The 21,384-nt window shown below is 35.3% G+C and overlaps 2 protein-coding genes, 1 long non-coding RNA gene and 1 pseudogene across 4 annotated transcripts in view; 3 read left to right on the top strand and 1 right to left on the bottom strand.

The window, feature by feature from the left end:
• LOC112462478 (DNA-directed RNA polymerases I, II, and III subunit RPABC3) overlaps nucleotides 1–5,361 on the top strand; it is a 58,604-nt gene extending 53,243 nt beyond the window's left edge. For both annotated transcript variants that reach the window (XM_025028275.1, XM_025028284.1), the window contains exon 4: nucleotides 4,443–5,361. In XM_025028275.1, coding sequence (XP_024884043.1) covers nucleotides 4,443–4,560 — 118 coding nt within the window. In that variant the 3' untranslated portion in view covers nucleotides 4,561–5,361. The remainder of the gene's footprint in view (nucleotides 1–4,442) is intronic.
• A 104-nt stretch (nucleotides 5,362–5,465) lies between these two features.
• On the bottom strand, nucleotides 5,466–8,207 carry LOC112462467 (WD repeat-containing protein 92). Its single transcript, XM_025028269.1, has 4 exons — nucleotides 7,824–8,207; nucleotides 7,197–7,697; nucleotides 7,011–7,108; nucleotides 5,466–6,930 (listed from the first exon to the last, which is right to left on the bottom strand). The coding sequence occupies exons 1-4, from the start codon at nucleotides 8,088–8,090 to the stop codon at nucleotides 6,720–6,722; spliced, it is 1,077 nt and encodes a 358-aa protein (XP_024884037.1). The 5' UTR covers nucleotides 8,091–8,207; the 3' UTR covers nucleotides 5,466–6,719.
• A 2,511-nt stretch (nucleotides 8,208–10,718) lies between these two features.
• On the top strand, nucleotides 10,719–14,244 carry LOC112462460 (annotated as a pseudogene).
• Nucleotides 14,245–16,274: 2,030 nt separating this feature from the next.
• On the top strand, nucleotides 16,275–17,083 carry LOC112462457. Its single transcript, XR_003041669.1, has 3 exons — nucleotides 16,275–16,371; nucleotides 16,450–16,845; nucleotides 16,982–17,083. It is a non-coding gene; the product is annotated as an uncharacterized LOC112462457 (long non-coding RNA).
• The last annotated feature ends 4,301 nt before the right edge of the window (nucleotides 17,084–21,384 follow it).

Here is a 21,384-nt window from a genome sequence, read left to right as displayed (position 1 = left end):
CACACACACACACACACACACACACACACACACACACACACACACACACGCACACACACACGCACACGCACGCACGCGCGCACACATAATATTACTATCAATGAGATATTTTGCTATTAATATCATAATAAATGAGATATCGCAACTTTATTGCAACTTGATACGAGGAAGAGTAAATTGGAAAGTAGATAAAGGGGAAAAAGGGGGATAGACTGCGAAGATTAACGAGTAAAAAGAGCATGAGAGCGAGTGGAGCGGAAGCGAGCCAATACGAGATTACAGGGCAGTTGGGGCTCGTGCCAGATGCGCGTTTACACGGGCCCTGAATACTGTAAATGCACTATCTGGTACGACATCTCTTCTGTCGCCGCCATCAGCTATCGTGTGACAGGACGTCATCTTTTCTAGCGCTGAAAACGTAGATAAGTGTGCACACGATTAAAAACCGACATCATCGATACCAGATTGCGCAGTATCCTCATTGCGAGCGAGAGTGCCATATCAGGAAGTTCACGTATCGCCCTCCGGATTATCCCAAAACTTGCAGAGCTTGTGATAATTATATCGTGCATACCTCGATGTATATTATACATAATGTCTTCGTGAGAATTTTTTGTTTTATACAAGATTCTCAGGGGGACCTTTTATAATTTTAAATTAATAACAAACTCGGATTCGAAAGAAAGTTTAAATCAGAGAAAAAATCCCCAAATTTTTTAGCAATTTTAGATTCGATTACATTAATATTTTATAATAAGATTTAATTAAGATTTCGATTCAATAAAAATATAACATTATACAATTTTTTCGATTTTCATATTTCCATTATGTTACCTCTGGTTTAAATATTACTCTTTTAATCTGTGAGAATAACCAATATGATTATATGATGGATCTCATATGAATTATCTTTTTCTGTAATTCGTTATATAAGTAGAGAGCACAGAAAAGTATGTCTATTATTTTTTGCCAAGTTTTTCTCTATTTGAAATATAATTATTACAGTATAATTATAACAGCGAAATGTGCGTTATAAGTTAAGAATATTATTCGCAAGTATTTCTCTAGAGATAAATAATAATTTAGTTAATCTGCATGTGTTTCTGAAGTATTAATCATGTAATCACATAATCGCTAATTTTCATTCAGAAATATCAAATCTGTCTGGAACAATAATTGACGATAGACACTAATACTTACAGTTGATGTTTGTTGCGTAAAAACTTTAAACTTTGGACAATCGACAAATGAGTGATATGAACTTCTATGGTTAGTGTGAAATTGCTCGGTAATACGTCGGTGGTTCTGTAAAAAATAATTCTATGGAAAATCTGTTGGAAAACTGCACAATGTGTATGTGCTGCAATAAATAAATCCTGCTAAAAAGTAACTGTCATTGCCGTTTTTCGCCCCATTCTCTTCTTTCTATTCCACGATATATCTCGCGGAGAAAGGGATTTTAGCAATTAAGCAAACGAATGCATGCTGCATTGATAAATGTTTTTTTTCCCCCAATGCAATATCATCGGCAATGACAGTTTTTCTATGAATAAATGTGTAATGGCGTTCGACCATTTGTGACGAGGGATTTGTTAATGGAGGTATGCTTGTTGCATACTCGTTTCATGTAACAAAGCCTCGCATATATGTAACAATTTATGCGCGCACACAAATATATACGCATACACATTGTTTATATGTAGGATCATATATTCTGTTGTATCAAATGGCAATAAAAATCATCTAATGCGTTCTTCATTTAATTTCACCAGCGCCTTTATTAGTGATTAATTTGTAGACACAAATATATAAATTATATAGTTCTGAATATTTTTTCCTGTAGTATTTAGATAATGAAATAAGAAGAAATATATTTCCGCTATATATCAGAATTATTTAATAATATATGGAATCTGATTTATCTCTCTGTGAACATTATTATTGATTAATATAAACAAAAACCTATTAGACTAGACCATTAATTCAAAATTAAATTCCTTATTTGCAAATATAGAGTTTAATAACTTTAGTTTCAGAGAGCTTGTTTTTTCCACTTCATATATTTTCATTCATCTTATCTGTGTTATCGATCATATTTGATAGGTTCATATTATATATAGATACAAAAAGAAGTGAAATCGCTCAACGAGCTGTCAAATTGCTTAGCGGAGTAAAACAACTTTTTAGCTACTTCAAAGTAAATATTTAACCGAAAATATTGTCAGAAAAAGGAGTATAGATGTGTGCTTTCGAGATGGATAAAAACGTAAAATCTTTAGATGATTACTTTAAGAGGATAATCGCATATTTGTACGCATAACTTCAAAATCCGGTAAAAAAGACATTGAATATCTTAAAATATATTATGTTTCTGTAATTTTGAAGTATTAACATTAAACATTAAAGAAATTTTAATAATTGATAGTACTGTTCTAGCTTTAGTTGAGACTGCGTTGAGACCATTAGTAATGGCGCGCGTGGTTTGCTCGGACGAAGAATTGTAAACAAAATTCACGCGAATAATATTAGGCTACCAAGATCCTGATCGAGTCCTGACCATATAGAGATATGAGATTAGAGTGCTAGAGAGACGAGTCGTATGCTAGCATAGTAAGAGGCTGCGATATAGAAATAGAAAAAGAACGCTGCATATAGGCCCCTTCTCAGACAAAGAGAAGGCTCTATCGCTTTTTCAGCTCGCTTGTGCGCACTCTTTCTTATATCTCTATGGTCCTGACCGAAATGGCACTTTCTCTAAATTGATTGTATATCATAGCGGTCGTGTTTCATTTATTATGTATATAATATCAGAAATTTCAGTTTTTAGAAATTTTAATTATAGATAAATTACAGATACATTTTAATTATAGATACATTGCTATGTTGCATTTGTAACGGTTAGACCTTGGCTAAGTTATCTATTACGTAAATTGGAAATTCTACGGTATTTTTTAAATCTTCTTAAATGGTAAACGAAAAGAAGAGAGCGAGAAAGAGAGAGAGAGAGAGAGAGAGAGAGAGAGAGAGAGAGGGAAGTAGATCCAGGGCGTAAACGGAAGCTCGAAGCTTGGTTAAAAATAATTGACTCTTACAGGAGCGGAGTGCCTCTTAGAGCCAGACATTCGAGGTATTGTCAGAGGCAAGGTCAATCGATAGAGAAACCTTGCAACACGTATGCCGCGCGAGTATTCCCTTTGGTAATCGCGTATTCCTCCCTCCTCCTCTCCTTCCTCCTCCCCCTCTCTGTCTTTCGTAAGTCACGCGAAATTTGAATGTGCGTTTCCGCGATTATGTATATGCACATTAGCATCGCAAATTTCATAGAATGCATTTTATAAGCGTTATTAAAATGATTACAATCAACAGTGCACAATCAGATACATTTGATGTTGGATACGTTGAAATACAAGAATTTTATGATACATTCGAGTTAATGTTATTTTTTTGCGTATACTTTCAAGTCATGGAGTGTCTAGTTCCAAGATGTCATTATAATAATTATGTAAGTAGTCAACTGATTGTCAAGTGATGGAAAAAGTTTATTGCTGTCTCACCGCGGAATCTACGCAGCCCATAATTTCGGCGTTTAATTAATATTGCTCCACATAAATTTATATATTGCTCTTCCATTATGTCATGTTAATATTTAATTTCAAGCTTGTACTACAAACTGTTTTACGTTAGTTATCCGCAATTTATCTGATTTTAATAAAATACAATTTTAAACGATTATTATATCACTAATGCATTAAAACGTATAAACTGTTGCGAAGTTTTGATTTTTTGGTACGTATATCCCACAAAATTAAAGATAAAACGGAAATGGCACAGAGGAAGAAAATGATCATCAGTCGAGCTTGAAGAATGGAGTATTTGGAAGCTCATCGGTCCAACAGATACATCTTTTTTCGTAATCGTTTAAAGGAAGAACTTTCTTTAGCGATCGGCATGTTGGCAGTGTGGTTAGCTGGTTGTGTGGTCAATCTATATGCACGACCGCTATCGGCACTGCAGTTATGACGGTCGCAAATCTGCACTGCTACTAGAAGAAACATTGACGACCTCGAATATGGAAAGTTACTTGAACATGAGAATCGTCCAATCGTCTGAAATTTAATAGCATTAGAAGAATATTGATGCTATCGACCCCTCTTCAAGTTGAATCTGCTATTTAAAAATCTTTTCGTTTTACGTATTATACAGGGTGCTTCTTAGCTATACGTATACCAATATTTCAGAAGTTGGCGCTAGAATCCACAGAAAGAAAAAAAGTCAGATGAATATAGGCTTAATTTTAGGCGGCACATCTTAAAATCATAATATATATCATAGCATCAGAATATATCATAGTCTGTATCAAGTGTCGAAGGCGAGCGCCACTTCGAAATATCTATATAGGGCGATGCAAACGCACAACTGAACCGTTTTTATTTTGCTTCCAGATCAGCCTACGTATCTTTCGGAGGTCTGCTGATGAGGCTACAAGGCGATGCGAACAATCTGCACGGCTTCGAGATAGATCAACATATGTATTTACTAATGAAGAAACTTGCATTTTAATATTTGCGATTATTGTCAATTTTTTATCATTTAAAAATTTTTTCAACAAATGTATCTATCAGATGATAACCTGAAGAAACTTGCATTTCATGTTTTAATATATAATATTGAACACATCAATTACTGATTTATTATCATTTTTGTACAATAATATGGATTTATTATCAATTAGAGAGAGAAAAAGACAGAAAAATGCCATTTACGGTCCAGACTTGGTAGCCTAATAATAATAATATTGTTTGAGAATTTTATACTTTTTCCAAACTCAGTACACTGCGTGTTTTTTTGTCGGTCTTTAAAACACAGCTCCCTTGTTCGAACAGTAAACTCTCCATACTTTAAATCGATAATCGATTTAAATTTTGATAGCAAATAAGCATCCTCATTAAGTCATTGTAAAGAATTTATTGCGAAAAATATCACCCCAGCCAGGGGTGCAAACCTTTTCTTTCGGGTTTTCTTACATTCCGTGACAGGCGTCTTTACCAATTCGACCACTAAGACATGGGTAAAGACCGACAAGAAATTGGTGCGCAGTGTACTGAGTTTGGAAAAAGTATATAAGAATTCAAACAATATTATTATTGAACTACCAATATCAATATCATAGTGGTTCACTTGTTTCACGTATTATTATTGGATTGGATTTAGTATATTTATATAAATTTTTTTTCTATTTTAAAGCTTTTTATTTAGGCAGCATCACAATGACTTTACGCTTCAAATAAATTATAAAATGACTTGAGGGTACTACTGTGATTACCACTAGAACTTAAGAGAAATAAAAATATTTTTCATGTGTGTTGGAACCTTTTTTATTTGCCAATTCCAGCTCCATCATCGGTTGCAGGTGGCAGATTGCTAAATGTCAAGTAGTAATAATAATTTGATTAATGGAATAATTTTTAAATGGAAAAATCGTCTTAAGCCATTAACAATTATCATTTCTGAGTTAGGGATTTGGAAGATAAATACAATTAATGAAAATTCCCAATAAAAATACTTATCGACTACTAATTGGTATATTTAATGAGAAACAAGGTTTCTAAGGATTGATTTTTCTATTTAATTGTAAGATTTAATCGTACCGATCATACAGTTAGGGGTAGGAGGCAGGAGGAGCAATGCAAATTTTGGATGTTGACCAAACCGCCGCAAAGTGCATCGCGAAGTGCGCCATTAAGAAACAAAAATAGGAACCAGGTATTGCTACACACTTGTCTATTTGTCGGCGTATTCGTGTACACCCGCTCCTGTAAATACTCATATATACATATATATATATATATATATATATATATATATGTATATATGAGCAATATATATATATATATTGCTATGTAATTAGCCCACCGACACTTGCCAACTATACTTCTAGGATAGCCATCCATTCCTTTGATTCCTACAATCTATTTCGTTTGATTTTTGATCGATACACTTTTTGTTGAGCAAACGAAGAATTATACATGTTTGAGATACGAAACTCCCTTGAAAATGTCCGCAGTAAATATTGTATTGCAATAAGAAATAAAAATGAATATAATGTCTCGGTAAGAATACAAGAAAATGAAGAAATAATATGAAAAATGAAAAGAAAAATTTTAGATAAAAATGTTACGTGAATTTTAGTTGAATTTGCGCGATTATTTTAGTTGAACTTTTTTTGTACTACTATTCTATGCATTAAAGATGAAACAAGATATACATTTTGATTTTTATTGGACGTGAAAGGATTGAATGAAATGGGTGGGGTTTGATTTGATAACATCGACATGTCGCGTTGAGTGGGCGAGAGATGGACGCGGCGACAGCTAATTTATATAATTAAAATCGAGGTATTCCTGACCTTGCGTGCGCGGTTGCAATGCTGCGCCCTCGCGCGCGAATCGCGATGCAATGGAGGTGTAAGGTGCAAGTGACAACGCGTGGGTTGAACCGGCTGAACGCATCTCAAATGGCGGACGTCGCGCGCGCGATATTGCGTAACATTCACGACCATGCGCAAGATGGCCGATACTTAATAAGGGTTCGATCCTAAATAGATTGGCCCAATGACATATAATTCGCTCTCGTCTGCTCGCCGTTGCATAATGCACCTTGCGTTCGCAAATTAGAAATCGTACACAGGCTTATTTACAAGCTTTCGAGCTTTCCGTTGTTTAATCAATAGTATTCAGTTTCGTAGTGATGATAACGCGTAAGCATTGATCAAACGATGTGCAAACTGCGAGTCCTGGCTTGTCCGGGCTCCAATCCAAACAACTAATAGGTTGCGACGAGAGCGTACAGTTCTGGAGCAAACTGACATTGCCTACAACTCCTTGCTCGATCCCATCGGCGTCTGTAGTTTTTCTTTTCTCTGGATAATTACTGAAAAACAACAAAAAATTTGATTTTCAAGCATCTTTAAGCATGTAACGCAATTGTATTTTAAAAACATGAATATTTACTATTTCCAAAGACAAATTGTTCCTCCACCGCCACATGTTGCGAATAATTCACGATTTTGTGGCAAGTGCTTAACCAGCCATACCGTTGATTTGTGCGCCTAAAATCATACACAGTGTGAGAAATACGTATTTACATACAGAGACAGAAAGAGAGAATAAATATTAAATTTTTGTCTCAAATAATACCTTTTCAGTAAGATAAGCAAAACCTTTCTTAGGATGCTGAGTCTTCAGGTCAAAGAGATAAAATTTAGATTCTAAGGTAGTAGCAACTAGTTTATTCATGGGAATGTCTTTTCTATCGAATTCAAGACCACAAACTCCATTTTTCAAGTTACTTTCCCATCTCAGAGACATAGCCCTTAAGTCGAACATTTTAACATCTCCGTTATCGTATCCCGCTGCTACTACTCTTTCCTCGGAATTGTAAGAATTGCCGAATCCCACTGACCAACAGTCCCGCCGACTTTCTCCCTCCTTAGGTTCCATAATCGCCACTGGTCGATTCTTTTGCCTAGGATCCCATACTTTTACACTTCCATCTCTAGATCCAGTTACTAATTCTGGTGCTCCATATCCTACGCTAGCACCTGCCACTCCATCAATGGCATTTATAATCTGTGTGTGAGCGTTAGCTGAATAAACTGGTACTGAAGGATCTTCTAAATTGTAAATATTCAATTTACCCTGTAAAGTTAGCTTTCATGATTTACGAATCAATTGAACATCGCACAAGACATCATCAAATGTAGGTATATACGTCTATATGCAAATATTTAATAAAACATATATCTGTTGTTGAGTAGGAGAAACCTTGAAATCACCAGTAGCCAAATATCTATCACGAAGACTAGAAGCTTTAAATGTTCCACATTTCATCTGGTTGGATCTCTCTACATCCTTGACAAGCTTTAATTCGCCACTAGACACCTCGTAAATCTGTATAATACCGGTACCACGAGGCCGAGAGCCCATAACCACGAACTTTGCGCTACATGGTATCCACTTTGCATCAAACAGCGAATAATCTACCGATTTTTCGATGTGACAGATTATCTGTGGCTTCGATAGTTTATCCATGTCTCTGCCAAAATATTCTCTTCGACTTTAACACCGCCGCAGGAAGATTTGTCCCGACAGTCCCAACTTTGACAAGCATTTAGATTTAGACTGTTTACAAATATAACCGTAAACAAACTTGTACGCCATCTATAAAGTGCTGTTTCAATCGGAACTATCGGAAGATATAGGCCGGTATTCATAATCAGATCTTATTTTAAAACCGTCTTAAGTAATATCTTAAGATGCTAATACGGCTCTGTGATTGGTTAATGACATCTTAAGATTGTACTTAAGATGGTCTTAAATATAAGAACCGACTATAAATACCGGCCATAGAACAGAGTTTACGTATATACACACGATTCATAATTCTTTATAATAAAATAAATAATATATTTAAATTTTAAATAAATTCTTATATTTTTATTGGTAAATTCAAAATTTTTATTTCTCTAAACAATAAGAAAAAACAATAAGAAATTTTATAAAAATAACTATAGGCCGGTATTCATAGTCGGTTCTTATATTTAAGGGGATGCTAAAGTGACTTAATTACCGACAATTACAGTCAAAGGTCTAATTTTGAAACGGCTTTATAGATCGCAAAATCCTTTTACAGGAGTAAAGTATAGGTACTAATGAAGGGTGGGAATGTAAAATAATTAGTAATAATTGAAAAAAAATAAAAATGTTGTTACCTCATTTTCTAATATAAACAGTTGTATAAGTAATATGTACGAAATGAAATGTTCCCACCCTTCAGAAGACGTGCACAAACAATAACATACCTTTGAAATTGAGATTGAAAGCCTGGAATAAAAATGAGAGCTTCGAAGAAATTATAACCTATAACCATGTCTATCCTTGTCTATCATCATTGTCTATACAAGGACAGATATAGAATTCGGTCGGTAATACAAACGTCTTTAGGATCCCCTTAAGACCATATCTTAAGTACAATTTTAAGATGTCATTAACCAATCACAGAGCCGTATTAGCATCTTAAAATATTACTTAAGACGGTCTTGAAATAAGATCTGATCAATATAGCAATATCATCATCATGTAGCAATATAGTGTCATATACATATATAATATAATATATGCATGTATGATGCATGTATGTCGATATTCAAATTAGATTATATGTATTATATGTGCTGTCGTATAATAACCAACATTGCTGTTTGGTTATCAAATATCGATAATATGATAATGAAATTTGTAAAAATGTAAAAAAAATTTAATACACTAATTTATCATTTAACTTATATAATATATTTAATTCCTTTGTATTTCAATTTATCTAAAATTTATCAAAATTTGTTTCTTTCTTTTACTGACAATTGGTAAACTATTGTTTATTGTCGCGAATAACCAAATCATGATAAGTTATCGACATTGACACCATATAGGGTGCATTCGGGGAGCACTTATATTTTTGCCAATTGGCCAATTGAAGTCGAGATCAATAAACTTTCCTTATTTTATATTTTATATATAGTATCCATATATAGTAACCATATCAGCAGTTTGATAAGTAATTATAAATATAAGTATACCGAATAACCTATCAATTATTGATAATATGAAAAATTTTCAAATTCACAGGCTATCGTTATAAAAATAACTGACTTTATGACTTCAAATAGCGAAAAATTAATTAAGAACCTCGAAAATTGGCAAAAGTATTAAAAGAATATAATCGGCAAAAAAGTCAATATAAAATTCCAAAATTTTCTCAAGAGTTTCAATAAGAATCACGATTCCGAGAATTCGGTAACAACTCGAGTAGCAAAAATAAAGAATCTGAAAAATCGACAAAGTATCAGGAGAAAATAATCGGCAAAAATCGACGTACTATCTAAATTTCTAAGAATTCAAAAAATCGTGATCCTGAGAATTCGAGAGATATAGTCGCAAAAATTTAGAATTTTAAAAATCGAAAAGATATCAGGAGAAAATAATCGGTAAGAAGATTGCACTATATAAAATTTCAAGAATTTTCCAAGAATTATCATTCAATTCCAACAATTTACATACCTAGGTACCTGCAGAATGCAAAACGCAAAAAATCAATATCTGTTGTACGTTGCTAGTTGCTACGTCCTTTTTTTGTAGAGTTATAGCGTTTTAAAAATCTAGCGCGCGCATGAAATGACGCCACGCATATTTTTTACTTATAAATTCACATATCAGATAACAAGGCTCACACGTTAGGATGACCAATAAAAATGTGTAAAAATAATAAATATGTATACACCATACGCATACTGCATACACTTGTTTTGAAATACGTTGTTGTTGTTGAGAGAAATGGGCGCGCGCGCGCGGTGATCGACTGCAATATTTGATTTTGATTGTGAGATCACGGGTCGATATAATTGCCAATATCTTTGCACAAAACAATCACAGCGAAATGATCTTGGATTCGTTCGAAAGCTGAAGTTCTATAGGGTTTTCAATGAGCACATTTTCGCTTACCTCAGTTGACTAATTTGCGTGAGGTCGTCAATTAAAAATGCGTGTATTAACACTCTTCATGTTATCTTGAGTTTTCTCTTTGCCTATTATACGCTAGACCTCTGTCGGGTTGCTTAGCTGCGAGTCCGTATTTTATTTATTATAAATTTTTTAAGAGGCAAAATGGAAAATCCGGCTTTGTACCAGCTTGCGGCTGATCTTACTGATTAAAACGAGCATAAGTTTAATGAGATTCGTTAATTAATTTGGCTAAAATTTGGGATAACCTTTTCTAAGCAGCTTTTTCAGGCTTGCTTAGAGCTTAGTCCAAAGAATGCTCCTAGTAATGATAACATTGATTCTCAAACAATTGTCAAGAGTATTCTTGATGATGTGGTAAAATCTGTGGTGCCATTGGAAGAGGAAGTCAGTTTGGAGAACGGCAGTCCAGAGGACAACGGTGACGAGGCAGCCGCTGAGAATGACAACATGATAACTGCAAAATTCACCCATGTACTGCAAAATGATGCAGTCCTGGTGTTTCGCGCTCTCTGCAAGCTCTCTATGAAACCGCTGCCGGACGACACTCCCGATCCAATATCGCACGAGCTCCGTTCCAAAATCTTGTCGCTTTAGTTACTTCTGGGAATCTTGCAGAATGCCGGTCCAATATTGCGCTCTAACAAGATGTTTGTTATCGCCATTAAACAGTACTTGTGTGTCGCGCTGTCGAAGAATGGCGTGTCTTTGGTGCCGGAAGTGTTCGAGCTGTCGTTAGAGCTGTTCCTGGCGCTGCTCGCCCGTTTCAAGATGCACCTCAAGATGTAGATTGAGGTGTTCTTCAAGGAGATCTTTATGAACATCCTCGAGACCTGTAGCAGCTCTTTTGAGCACAAGTGGATGGTCATACATGCGCTTACGAGGATCTGTGCGGATGCCCAGAGCGTCGTCGACATCTACGTTAACTACGATTGCGATCTCTCAGCAGCGAATCTCTTCGAGAAGCTCGTCAATGATCTCTCTAAGATTGCTCAAGGTCATCAAGCTCTGGAGTTAGGTGCATCGCCAAATCAGGTGCGTTATAAGAAAGAGGATGACAGGATAAATGTATTATTTGGAACAGAGAATGTTCTTCGAAACAAGCAATATAAAGTTTTGTTTGTAATATTAGTGTCTTGCTCTTTCAGGAGAAATCCATGCGCATCCGTGGTCTCGAGTGCCTCGTGTCTATTCTGAAATGCATGGTGGAGTGGAGTCGGGATCTTTACGTGAATCCTAGCGTGCCAGCGGATCAGCAACCATTGTCACATCTACCGGATACGACGCCGGAGATCCCGCTACCGCGTTACGGCAGCGCTGGCAGCCTCTCGTCGGCCAACTCCAGTCTCCAGTCTGACTGGCAACAAAGAGGTGCCGGACTCGCCGGAGCAGTATGAAGTACAGAAACAACAAAAGGAGGTATGGGAGGCCGGTATCGAGATCTTTAGTCGGAAGCCCGGCAAGGGTGTGCAGTACTTGCAGGAGCAAGGTACTTCTTATGCTCGGTACTTCGCCGGAGGACGTGGCCAGGTGGCTGCACCTGGACGAGCGGCTCGACAAAACCGCCATTGGAGACTTTCTGGGCGACCATAATCATAACCAGGTGACAAGGAGAAAACAATTGAAATTAATAGACTATACTAATTATAGACATAAATAGCGACCATGGTTGATCAATTCTAAATCATGTTATGATTATTGCGCGATAATTATGTTAATTAATTAAGATAATGACTAATTTTGTTATACCGTTTGCACAGGTAATGTACCATTACATCGATCAGATGAACTTTGCCGAACGCGATCTAGTAACCGCACTCAAGTATTTCCTGGAGAGCTTTCGGCTGCCCGGCGAGGCACAGAAGATAGCGATGTTGCCATCTCCCACTTATGCTACACCTCTCATGTCTCCTTACAGTGCCAGACTAGAGTCAAGCTCAACAGGGTCTTCTTTCCCCGCTAATTTTTCCAAGCCCGTTCCCTTGGCAGTGGTTTCGCTAGATAGTAGATAGGGACAGTGGGAATCTCGTTAATCCATTCATGCGCGTCACTAATTAGATGACGAGGCATTTGGCTACCGTTAAGAGAGTCATAGTTACTCCCGCCGTTTACCCGCGCTTGCTTGAATTTCTTCACGTTGACATTCAGAGCACTGGGCAGAAATCACATTGCGTCAACACCCGCGAGGGCCATCGCAATGCTTCTGCGACCGACTAATCGAAAAGTTTGCCAGTCGCTATTGCGAGTGTAACCCTAACAACGGCCTCTTCACGAGCGCGGATACAGCCTACGTTTTCGGCTTCTCAATTATAATGTCCACTGATTTGGGCTCGCCGCAGATTAAGAACAAAATGACCAAAGAACGATACATCAAGTACGTATAGCAATTTTTAAAGTTAATTATAATTAAAAAATTATGTTTTACATACATATAATTATTAATATTGAGAAAATTTTATTGTATTTAAGTTTATCTTTGTTAGTATATTTTTATTAATTTTTTAAAATTATATTTTATTATTATTAATATTATGTAATAATTACCAATAGGATCTACGATGAAATCGCTGGCAACGAGATTAAGATGAAGTCGAACCCTAATAATAGCCGGCTCGCCGGCAAACAGCTGATATCTAGTGAAAAGAAACGACGATTGTTATGGAACATGGAAATGGAAGTAATTTCTACGGCGGCGAAGAATTTGATGGAATCTGTCAGTCATGTTCAGGCATCATTCACTACGGCGAAGCATCTGGAACACATGCAGCCGATGTTCAAAATGGTCTGGACGCCATTCCTCGCGGCGTTCAGCGTCGGACTTCAAGACTGCGACGATTCAGAGATCGCGTCGCTCTGCTTGGACGGTATCAGGTGAGAAGAAATCGGAGAAACGAAGGAAAATAGATTTATACGGCTGTGCCTTTCGTGCTTTATATTATTTATATGTTATATATATTTTAGATGTGCCATTCGTATCGCCTGCATCTTTCATTATGAGCCTCGAGCGCGATGCCTATGTACAAGCTTTGGCAAGATTCACCTTGTTGACGGCTAATTCACCAATTACGGAAATGAAGGTGAAGAACATCGATACCATAATCAAGACTCTCATCACAGTAGCTCACACCGATGGCAACTATCTAGGCAGGTCGTGGCTCAATGTCGTCAAATGCATCTCCCAGTTAGAATTGGCGCAGCTGATAGGTACTGGAGTACGGCCACAATTGCTGGACTCACCGTCAAAACCGCACTTTCCCTCGCCATTGGCGAATTTCGGTAATCTCGCACACTCTGCCAGTTCGCACCAGACCAACAATCTCAACTTGAGCTCGTTGGACCCCAGCGTGAAGGAGTCCATCGGTGAAATTAAAATTCCATAGATACACACGTTTAGAAATCGGTGTACAATCAATATATGAAGATGTAATGTGTGATACTAATATAGAGGGCATACAGTACGTGCCGTATGTGAGAGCTTTCAACCAGCAAAAGATGCTGAATTCAAGATGATAGCTCACATGATGCCGGATTTACTAAATGTCGATTAATTTACCAAATAATTACTACGTTTACGCGTTATTATGTAACATTAGCAAAGACTGAATCAGATTATACGTAAAGTGTGGCTTTATCTTTATTTGTAACTCTATTGTACAATTTCACAGGACATCGAAAAAAAAGAAACGTTTAAATATTCTTTATGTCACACGTGCATGGAAAGTGGCCTATTACGCACGCTACACGCGCGTGATAGGCCACTTTCCACGCACTTGCAACATAAAATAGGGTATGCAAGCCGTGCTAGAAGATGAAAATTCCCGGGTGCGGTGACCGCACTCGCCTTCGGCTCGTGCGTCAACTCCGCACCCGTGAATTTTCATCTTCCAGCACTTGTTGCACAAATAACTAATAATTTATGTGTAAACAATAAAGAACTTATAGAGATTGATAACCATTTAGCAGGATAAACTGTGTTGGCGTACTCTTTCTACATGCGTACCTTCCCCAAGAGCCGAGACTCGAACCAGATCCGTGAAAAATATCGCCACTTTTGTTGAGTTTTTGTACAGTTTTACTCTAGGAATATCGCGAGAGAAAGAAAGATTTTTATCTGAATCGATCGACATAAAGAGAGAGCATATAGTAAAGAAGCTAGCTTTCGAGAATTTAAACGCATAATACTTTGTTATACTATGAGCAAATTAATTTACGTCACTCTGTCCAAGCTTTAATATTAAATTACTAATAATATATCGATATCGGTAGTATAATAATAATACATTTAAAAGCGCTCAATTTAAAAGTAGGTCCTCTGCAAGATGGAATTATATGAGTCACAAACTTAATTAGCAACTATCGCTTATAATTACAGGCTTATTGGTCTGTATATTTATTTATTTCACTATAAAATAATGTTTAAAACGTTTATATTAATTCTGATTGCAGACGGACCTTCAGGAACACTAGCGCCTTCTTCTTTTAACATGAATAACTAAAAATCTATATTTCGGCTAATTACCGAGTTTATAAATATTTAATTAAAATTATCTGGGTGACTCACTAACCTTTTTAATCACACTTCATAACTCTTCATACGAAATACAAACGATTCCGTATAAAAACTTTCATCAATTTATCTATTTCGGCTAAATGCATGGTGTAAAAATAATTAATTAATTACAATTAAACGACTGACTCACAAACCTTTTCAATTGCACTTCAAAAGTCTTCATACGAAATACAAACGATTTCATATGGTAGATTCTTTCCCGGACATTCATTTCCGGTCAAATACATACGAATCCTTAGCATCTGTTTGAGGCGGACGCCGCGCCATCTCGCGTAATAAATCTCAACTTTTTCCGGGAGAGATGTAAGTGACACGTAATAAATAGTTTTGACAAAACGCATTTATTTGCATATCTTAGCATAACACTTACGTTTAATAATTTCCGTAATTATTAAATGTGGATTTCAAAGCGTGAAGTTAAAGACAATTTATTTCTGAAACATTCCGTATTATATTATGCACTATATAAATTAAACTATGTATAATATATATAAACTAATTATATGTATGTTTGTGAATTATAGCAATTAGATAAGGAACTAAAGTTTTGTCATATCTAAAAAATGGCACCACCGAAGGTATTACTCGGACAAAATCGACAAAACAGCACTGCAACTTTGAGGAAAGGAATAACGACCAGAAGTCAAATAGTTATTTGTGTAACAAGTGAGGTAAGATGAAAATTCCCGGGTGCGGTTACCGCACCCGGGAATTTTCATCTTTACACACGGCTTACACTCCCTATTTTATGTTGCAAGTGCCTGGAAAGTGGTCTATCACGCACGCGTAGCGTGCGTAATGGGGCACTTTCCATGCACGTGTTGCATAAATTCTTTACAGAGCAATGTATTACGACAACCCAATGTTGGTAGAGAAATTCGCGCCAAGCGAAAAGTGGAAGTTTCGCCGTTTAAAGAAAAAACGCATAAAAGATGCGCTTTTGCAAACATCACTAATGTATGTGTACTCTACACAATTATTATATCAAAATTTAAATGTATATTTTGATTCAGTGGTAAGATTTAAATGCAATTTTCAGCTCGATTTTTATGTCGACGTCCATTCTTTCCTCATGAAAATCAAACCACTATTTTAATTTATCCCAAACACAGCATTGTAATATTTACATTACAATAATATGTGCATGTAGTACCGTCGGTCACGCGGAATGCAAGAGAAAATCCGCCGTTAAATTGAGCGAACATTCACGAATCCTGATACCCACAAGTAATTTCTTACAATCTTCTTATGATCCTGATTATCTCATAATTTGTATTTTTGTACGTGTATTTTATGCTTTGATAGAAGGAACGTGAAAAAGAGCAGGAAAAGGAAAGAGCACTAGCGGCGAAGCAGACAGAAAAGAACAAACAGAAGAGACAGATTCAAGCTTTGTCTTTTAATCTGGACGAAGACGAAGATGAAGCTGAGATGTCTTCTGACGAAGACAATGCCGAAAAATCCCCGTAGGCAGAAAATGTGCAATCTGATGGCCCTGCGATTAAGAAGATTTAGAAAAATCCAGATGTAGATACATGTTTTTTGCCAGTAGGGAAAGGAACGAGGAGGAAAATAAACTTAGGGAAGAATTGAGACAAGAATGGGCTAGAAAGCAGAACGCGTTGAAGGAAGAAGAAATTGAGATCACATTCAGTTATTGGGATGGATCTGATCATCGTCGGAGTGTTATAATGAAGAAAGGTGAATGTCTCAGCGGTTTAGAAAACGTTTAAGTTATTAAAATACTCCAGTGTCACTTTTGGAGTACTATTGGCATGATATATAATGGTCTGCTGCATAAATTAAATTTTCACATACAGGTAATTCTATCTATTAGGTTCTTCAGAGATGTTTAGAAGTTCTGAGGCGTGAATTCAGCGAGCTTAAAACAGTAATGGCAGATCAGTTAATGTATGTCAAGGACAATCTTATATTACCGCACCATTATACGTTTTACTGCAACTGTAACTGATTTTATTGTAACTAATTGTAAGGTAAATATACTAAATGAAAAAACTTATGAAGCAATATCATAATGTTGGCATGTTATTTTAATGTATATTTTATAATATATATATATTATAATCTATTTTATAATGAATATATATTAGCTACATTGTATTTTTAAGGACTGTGATTTTAATTCATTCAGTTATATGATAATATTTAATTCATTTACTCGATTATGTAGCTCTACTAAATAGTTAAGTTTTCGCAAACATTTGGAGGGAAAATAAAAATACATGAATAGTTTAATGACTTGAATATAATAATTACAATATGAAAATACAAAACCATACTTTAATTTATTCCGACAACAATCAGAAACAGTATTAAAATATTAATCCATGATCAGATCCTTTAACAAAAATCTATTTACAAATATTAAATGTATCATCTCTTGTCATTTCTTGAAGATAACTGTACAAAAATAAATATATACAATTATATCGATTATAATCACGTATTATTCATAGGTTTGATACAAGTTGGATCCATGTATGTAATATTTTCGGGAAAATGGTCCATTATAATAAACTTTTTCTCAGTCGATCTGTTCAAGCAGTCAAGGAATCCGAACCAATAAATAACTAGTCCAGACCCGAATCTGTTCCAGTAGTTTCCAGTTTTGCATCGTTTTATATTCTTCATGTGTTTTTAATACATGAATTATTAGATACTTATTTGAAAATTAATAATTAGTGGATAAGGAATAATCACATTGTCAGGTAAATTTTTTATTTTAAAAATAATTGGTTTAATATAAATAATTTATAATAATTATTGCAGATAAACATGATTTAAAAAACATGTTAATATTATATATATGTATATATACGATATATTTGTGTATTTATATCCACTTAACATAGAGAATTGCAAGAATAACATTAAATATAATAAATACGTATTTAATCAATACATATTTAATAAATTTCAAAAATAGGAGACAATAGTTCTATATTATAACTATTATTACATTTAATGTTATAGCGATTCTCTATATAATACGAATATAAATACACATATATGTATATTTGTAAAAAATAAGAGGTTTTATATATATATATATATATATTGTGCGGAGGCTCTAACCGATACGTTTCTTGTGCGTTAATCCACACGTTACGTTACGTTACGCTATCATACGAGAGTCTTGTGCGGAGGCTCTTATCCAGACAAATTTGCATAGCGCATAAACATAAGCGTAAGAAATTGATTGGTTTACATGTAGGGTAGACCGGGGCACGTTGTCACACATTTGGTTCAATATTTTTTGTATTTTTTACATTCAATATTTAAGAGTACTTTGATATGCCAAAATTTCGAGTGAACCCTCAGCTTCAATTGGACAGTATCGAATTTTGTGTGATTGTTACTCTATAGTTGTTACATAACAATAAATAACGACAGGTCGCTTGTGACAACGTGCCCCGTGATCGGTCAAATGTAATTGCATGCAAAATGTTATCCAAACTGTATTCAACGTAAATATCAATATATTATAGTGCGCTGCAATGTAAAAAAGTAAAATCCTTCACAGAAACATTTATTTTATTTCAAAAAAGTACAAAAAGCACGAAGTTTTCGTCTTAATCTAAATACAAGAATTCCACTCGAATGCGCAACTTATTGATACACATTTTTTCTTTTATAATCATGTCGGTGATTAAACATAAAATATTTTTACTCGTTATCGTCATCCGAAGATTCGCAATAGATTCCCATCAAATACGTGACAACGTGCCCTGAGGGCATTTTTTTACTTTAAACAGCCTCATGGCCTAAACACGTTTGAGATATTCATAAGGTTAGGTATTGCACGCGGTAGGTAAAAGTACATACTTTAAGATAATATAAAGGTCTATTCTGAAAAAACATAAGCTTCATGTCCAGTACGTTGAATATTAGACAATAAAATTTTACTTACGGTCGCAAAAAACTTTCAAGTTGATTTTACGTCAACACGACTGGAGCAATCTCAACACTGTAAACACACCAAAGATGGGCATACACTAACACGTTTTGGGAATGACGGGTGCTGCCCTGTGGTTATTAGTTTTTTAAATAAAGCCGATGTGACAACGTGCCCCGTGTGACAACGTGCCCCGGTTTACCTTATATGTGCAAAAAGAAATAGACCAATCCATCTCTTTATGCATATGCTTATGCACCTATGCAAGTTTGTCTGGGTAAACCTTAAAAAAGCAGCGCCAAGTTTTTTACAAGAAAAATTTATTTATTTTATTTTAATTAAATATTTTTATTTTATAATGTTACCTCTTTAATTCTTTGTGATTAAAATAATTCTTTGTAATATTATAATTTTATCAAGAAGAATTAAAACTACTACCACTTGAGTTGATAGAAAGACTCTCAGGAATACAAAGATACATACCACTTGGGCTGAGTTAGGTAACACAATTTTGTTTTATTTTTTAAAAGTAGTTGCACAACAATTATTTTTCAAAGTGTATATATTCTCTTTGCAATTGGCGCAATTTAAAGATTTCACATTTTTTTTTGAAGTACGTATCACTTAGGTTGAATTAAGTAACGCAATTTTGTAAATTATTTTGTTAGAAAGAAATAAAGCTACTATACATATATCACTTGGGTTGAGTTAGGTAACAAAATTTTGTGAATTATTTTGTTAGGAAGAAATAAAGCTACTACCATTTAATTTCCAAGTTCCGTTGCAGATATCGCTATTTACTCTGCGGCATGATCGTCTGCAAGTTTTTATATGATAATAAAGATGTAGATTTTTAAATATGAATCTATATAATTGTAAGTAGCGATTGTCAGCAACTGTCTTAATAAATATAATATGGGTTAAGTAAATTATATATACCAGATAATTAATACACGTCAAGTTATAGAGTAAGTGTAAGTATATAAGAAAGCACCAATTTCTCGAAACTTTACATAATTTTTATAACAGTTAAATAACTGTTTACTAATAATTACCTAACTAATATATATTATATATTATATATGAAAAGAATTCGTATGACGGCGATCTTCCTTATACCAACATTGTACTGACATTATACTGACAGAGCTATTATCGTAACATAAGTTTCTACCGTTCTATCATCTCCAAACCATGCATCCTATAGTCCTATACCCATAGTAACTGTAATTGAGATTACTACGCGTATTCGCGTAGGGAGGTAAGAAAATAATTGTACTATTACAGTTCATTATTTGCTAGTTGAATAATTCGTAAACCTATGCGCTGTTCTGGCACAAAGCAAATCTACGAGGTAGAAAATGTGTATCAGAGGGGTTGCTTGTATTATATCATCGAGGAAATTTTATGCCAGCAGTTAATATACGTGGGTGGTAAATTAAATACATACCCTACGTGCCTTTTTAACACGGAAGGTATTCTCTTCTGACTAACAATAAGTTAGTTCGAATCACTCTGCGTAACTATAACAAAACGATAGAATTCAACAAGCAGAAGCAATTGTCATGGCGGATACACTGACGATGGAGAAACTTATCGCGTTTTTGAAAGCGGACTTGTCGTTCGCTTGTTGCTGGCCGTTGCCACCAACCGCCACGAAATGCGAAAGAATACGTAATAAAATATTTCGCTATTTTTCCGTACTGCATGGAATGATTATGGTGGTTGCAATAGTATATACGATTTATAGCAATCGGTCAGATTTATTTTTGATAATGAAATTATGCTGCGAGTTATGTACCACTACTGAAGTTCCTTTGCAAATAATTTGCTTCTCGATTCAATACAATCGTCTCCAAGTAAGAAGCTAAACAACATCATTTTAGTTATATATCTAAACGACAGTTAACCCTCTATTGCCCTCGTGTCAGTCCTGCGCCGCGCTTGTATGTTTGTCACTGTATTAGTGTGATATTGCCACATAGTTTTCTCAGATCAAGGACCACTAGGGCTGCATTCGAGGAGCGCGCTATTAGCGCTATTGCATCATTCTGTCTTTATCGCTCATCAGGTGTAAAACAAGGATAGAACAAGCAAATAGCGCTAATAGCGCGCTCCCCGAATTCAGCCTATTTCTAACATCCTCCCCTCCCCGTTAAACTCTAACCGACAATTAACTTTTCAGAATAGACAATAGAAGTTGGCGAAGATGAAAATCGATCGATACATCAATCTAAGGGCCGGTCTCACAGTCTCCGATTAACGTGATTCTCCGATTAAACTCACTCTGCATCTCTTTCTAACTATCCCCCTAGAAAGAGACG

The sequence above is a fragment of the Temnothorax curvispinosus genome, unplaced genomic scaffold (assembly GCF_003070985.1).
Source record: "Temnothorax curvispinosus isolate PA1 unplaced genomic scaffold, ASM307098v1 QBEX01001322.1, whole genome shotgun sequence".
NCBI classification, from domain to species: domain Eukaryota; kingdom Metazoa; phylum Arthropoda; class Insecta; order Hymenoptera; family Formicidae; genus Temnothorax; species Temnothorax curvispinosus.
This window is presented reverse-complemented; position numbering and strand designations above follow the sequence as displayed.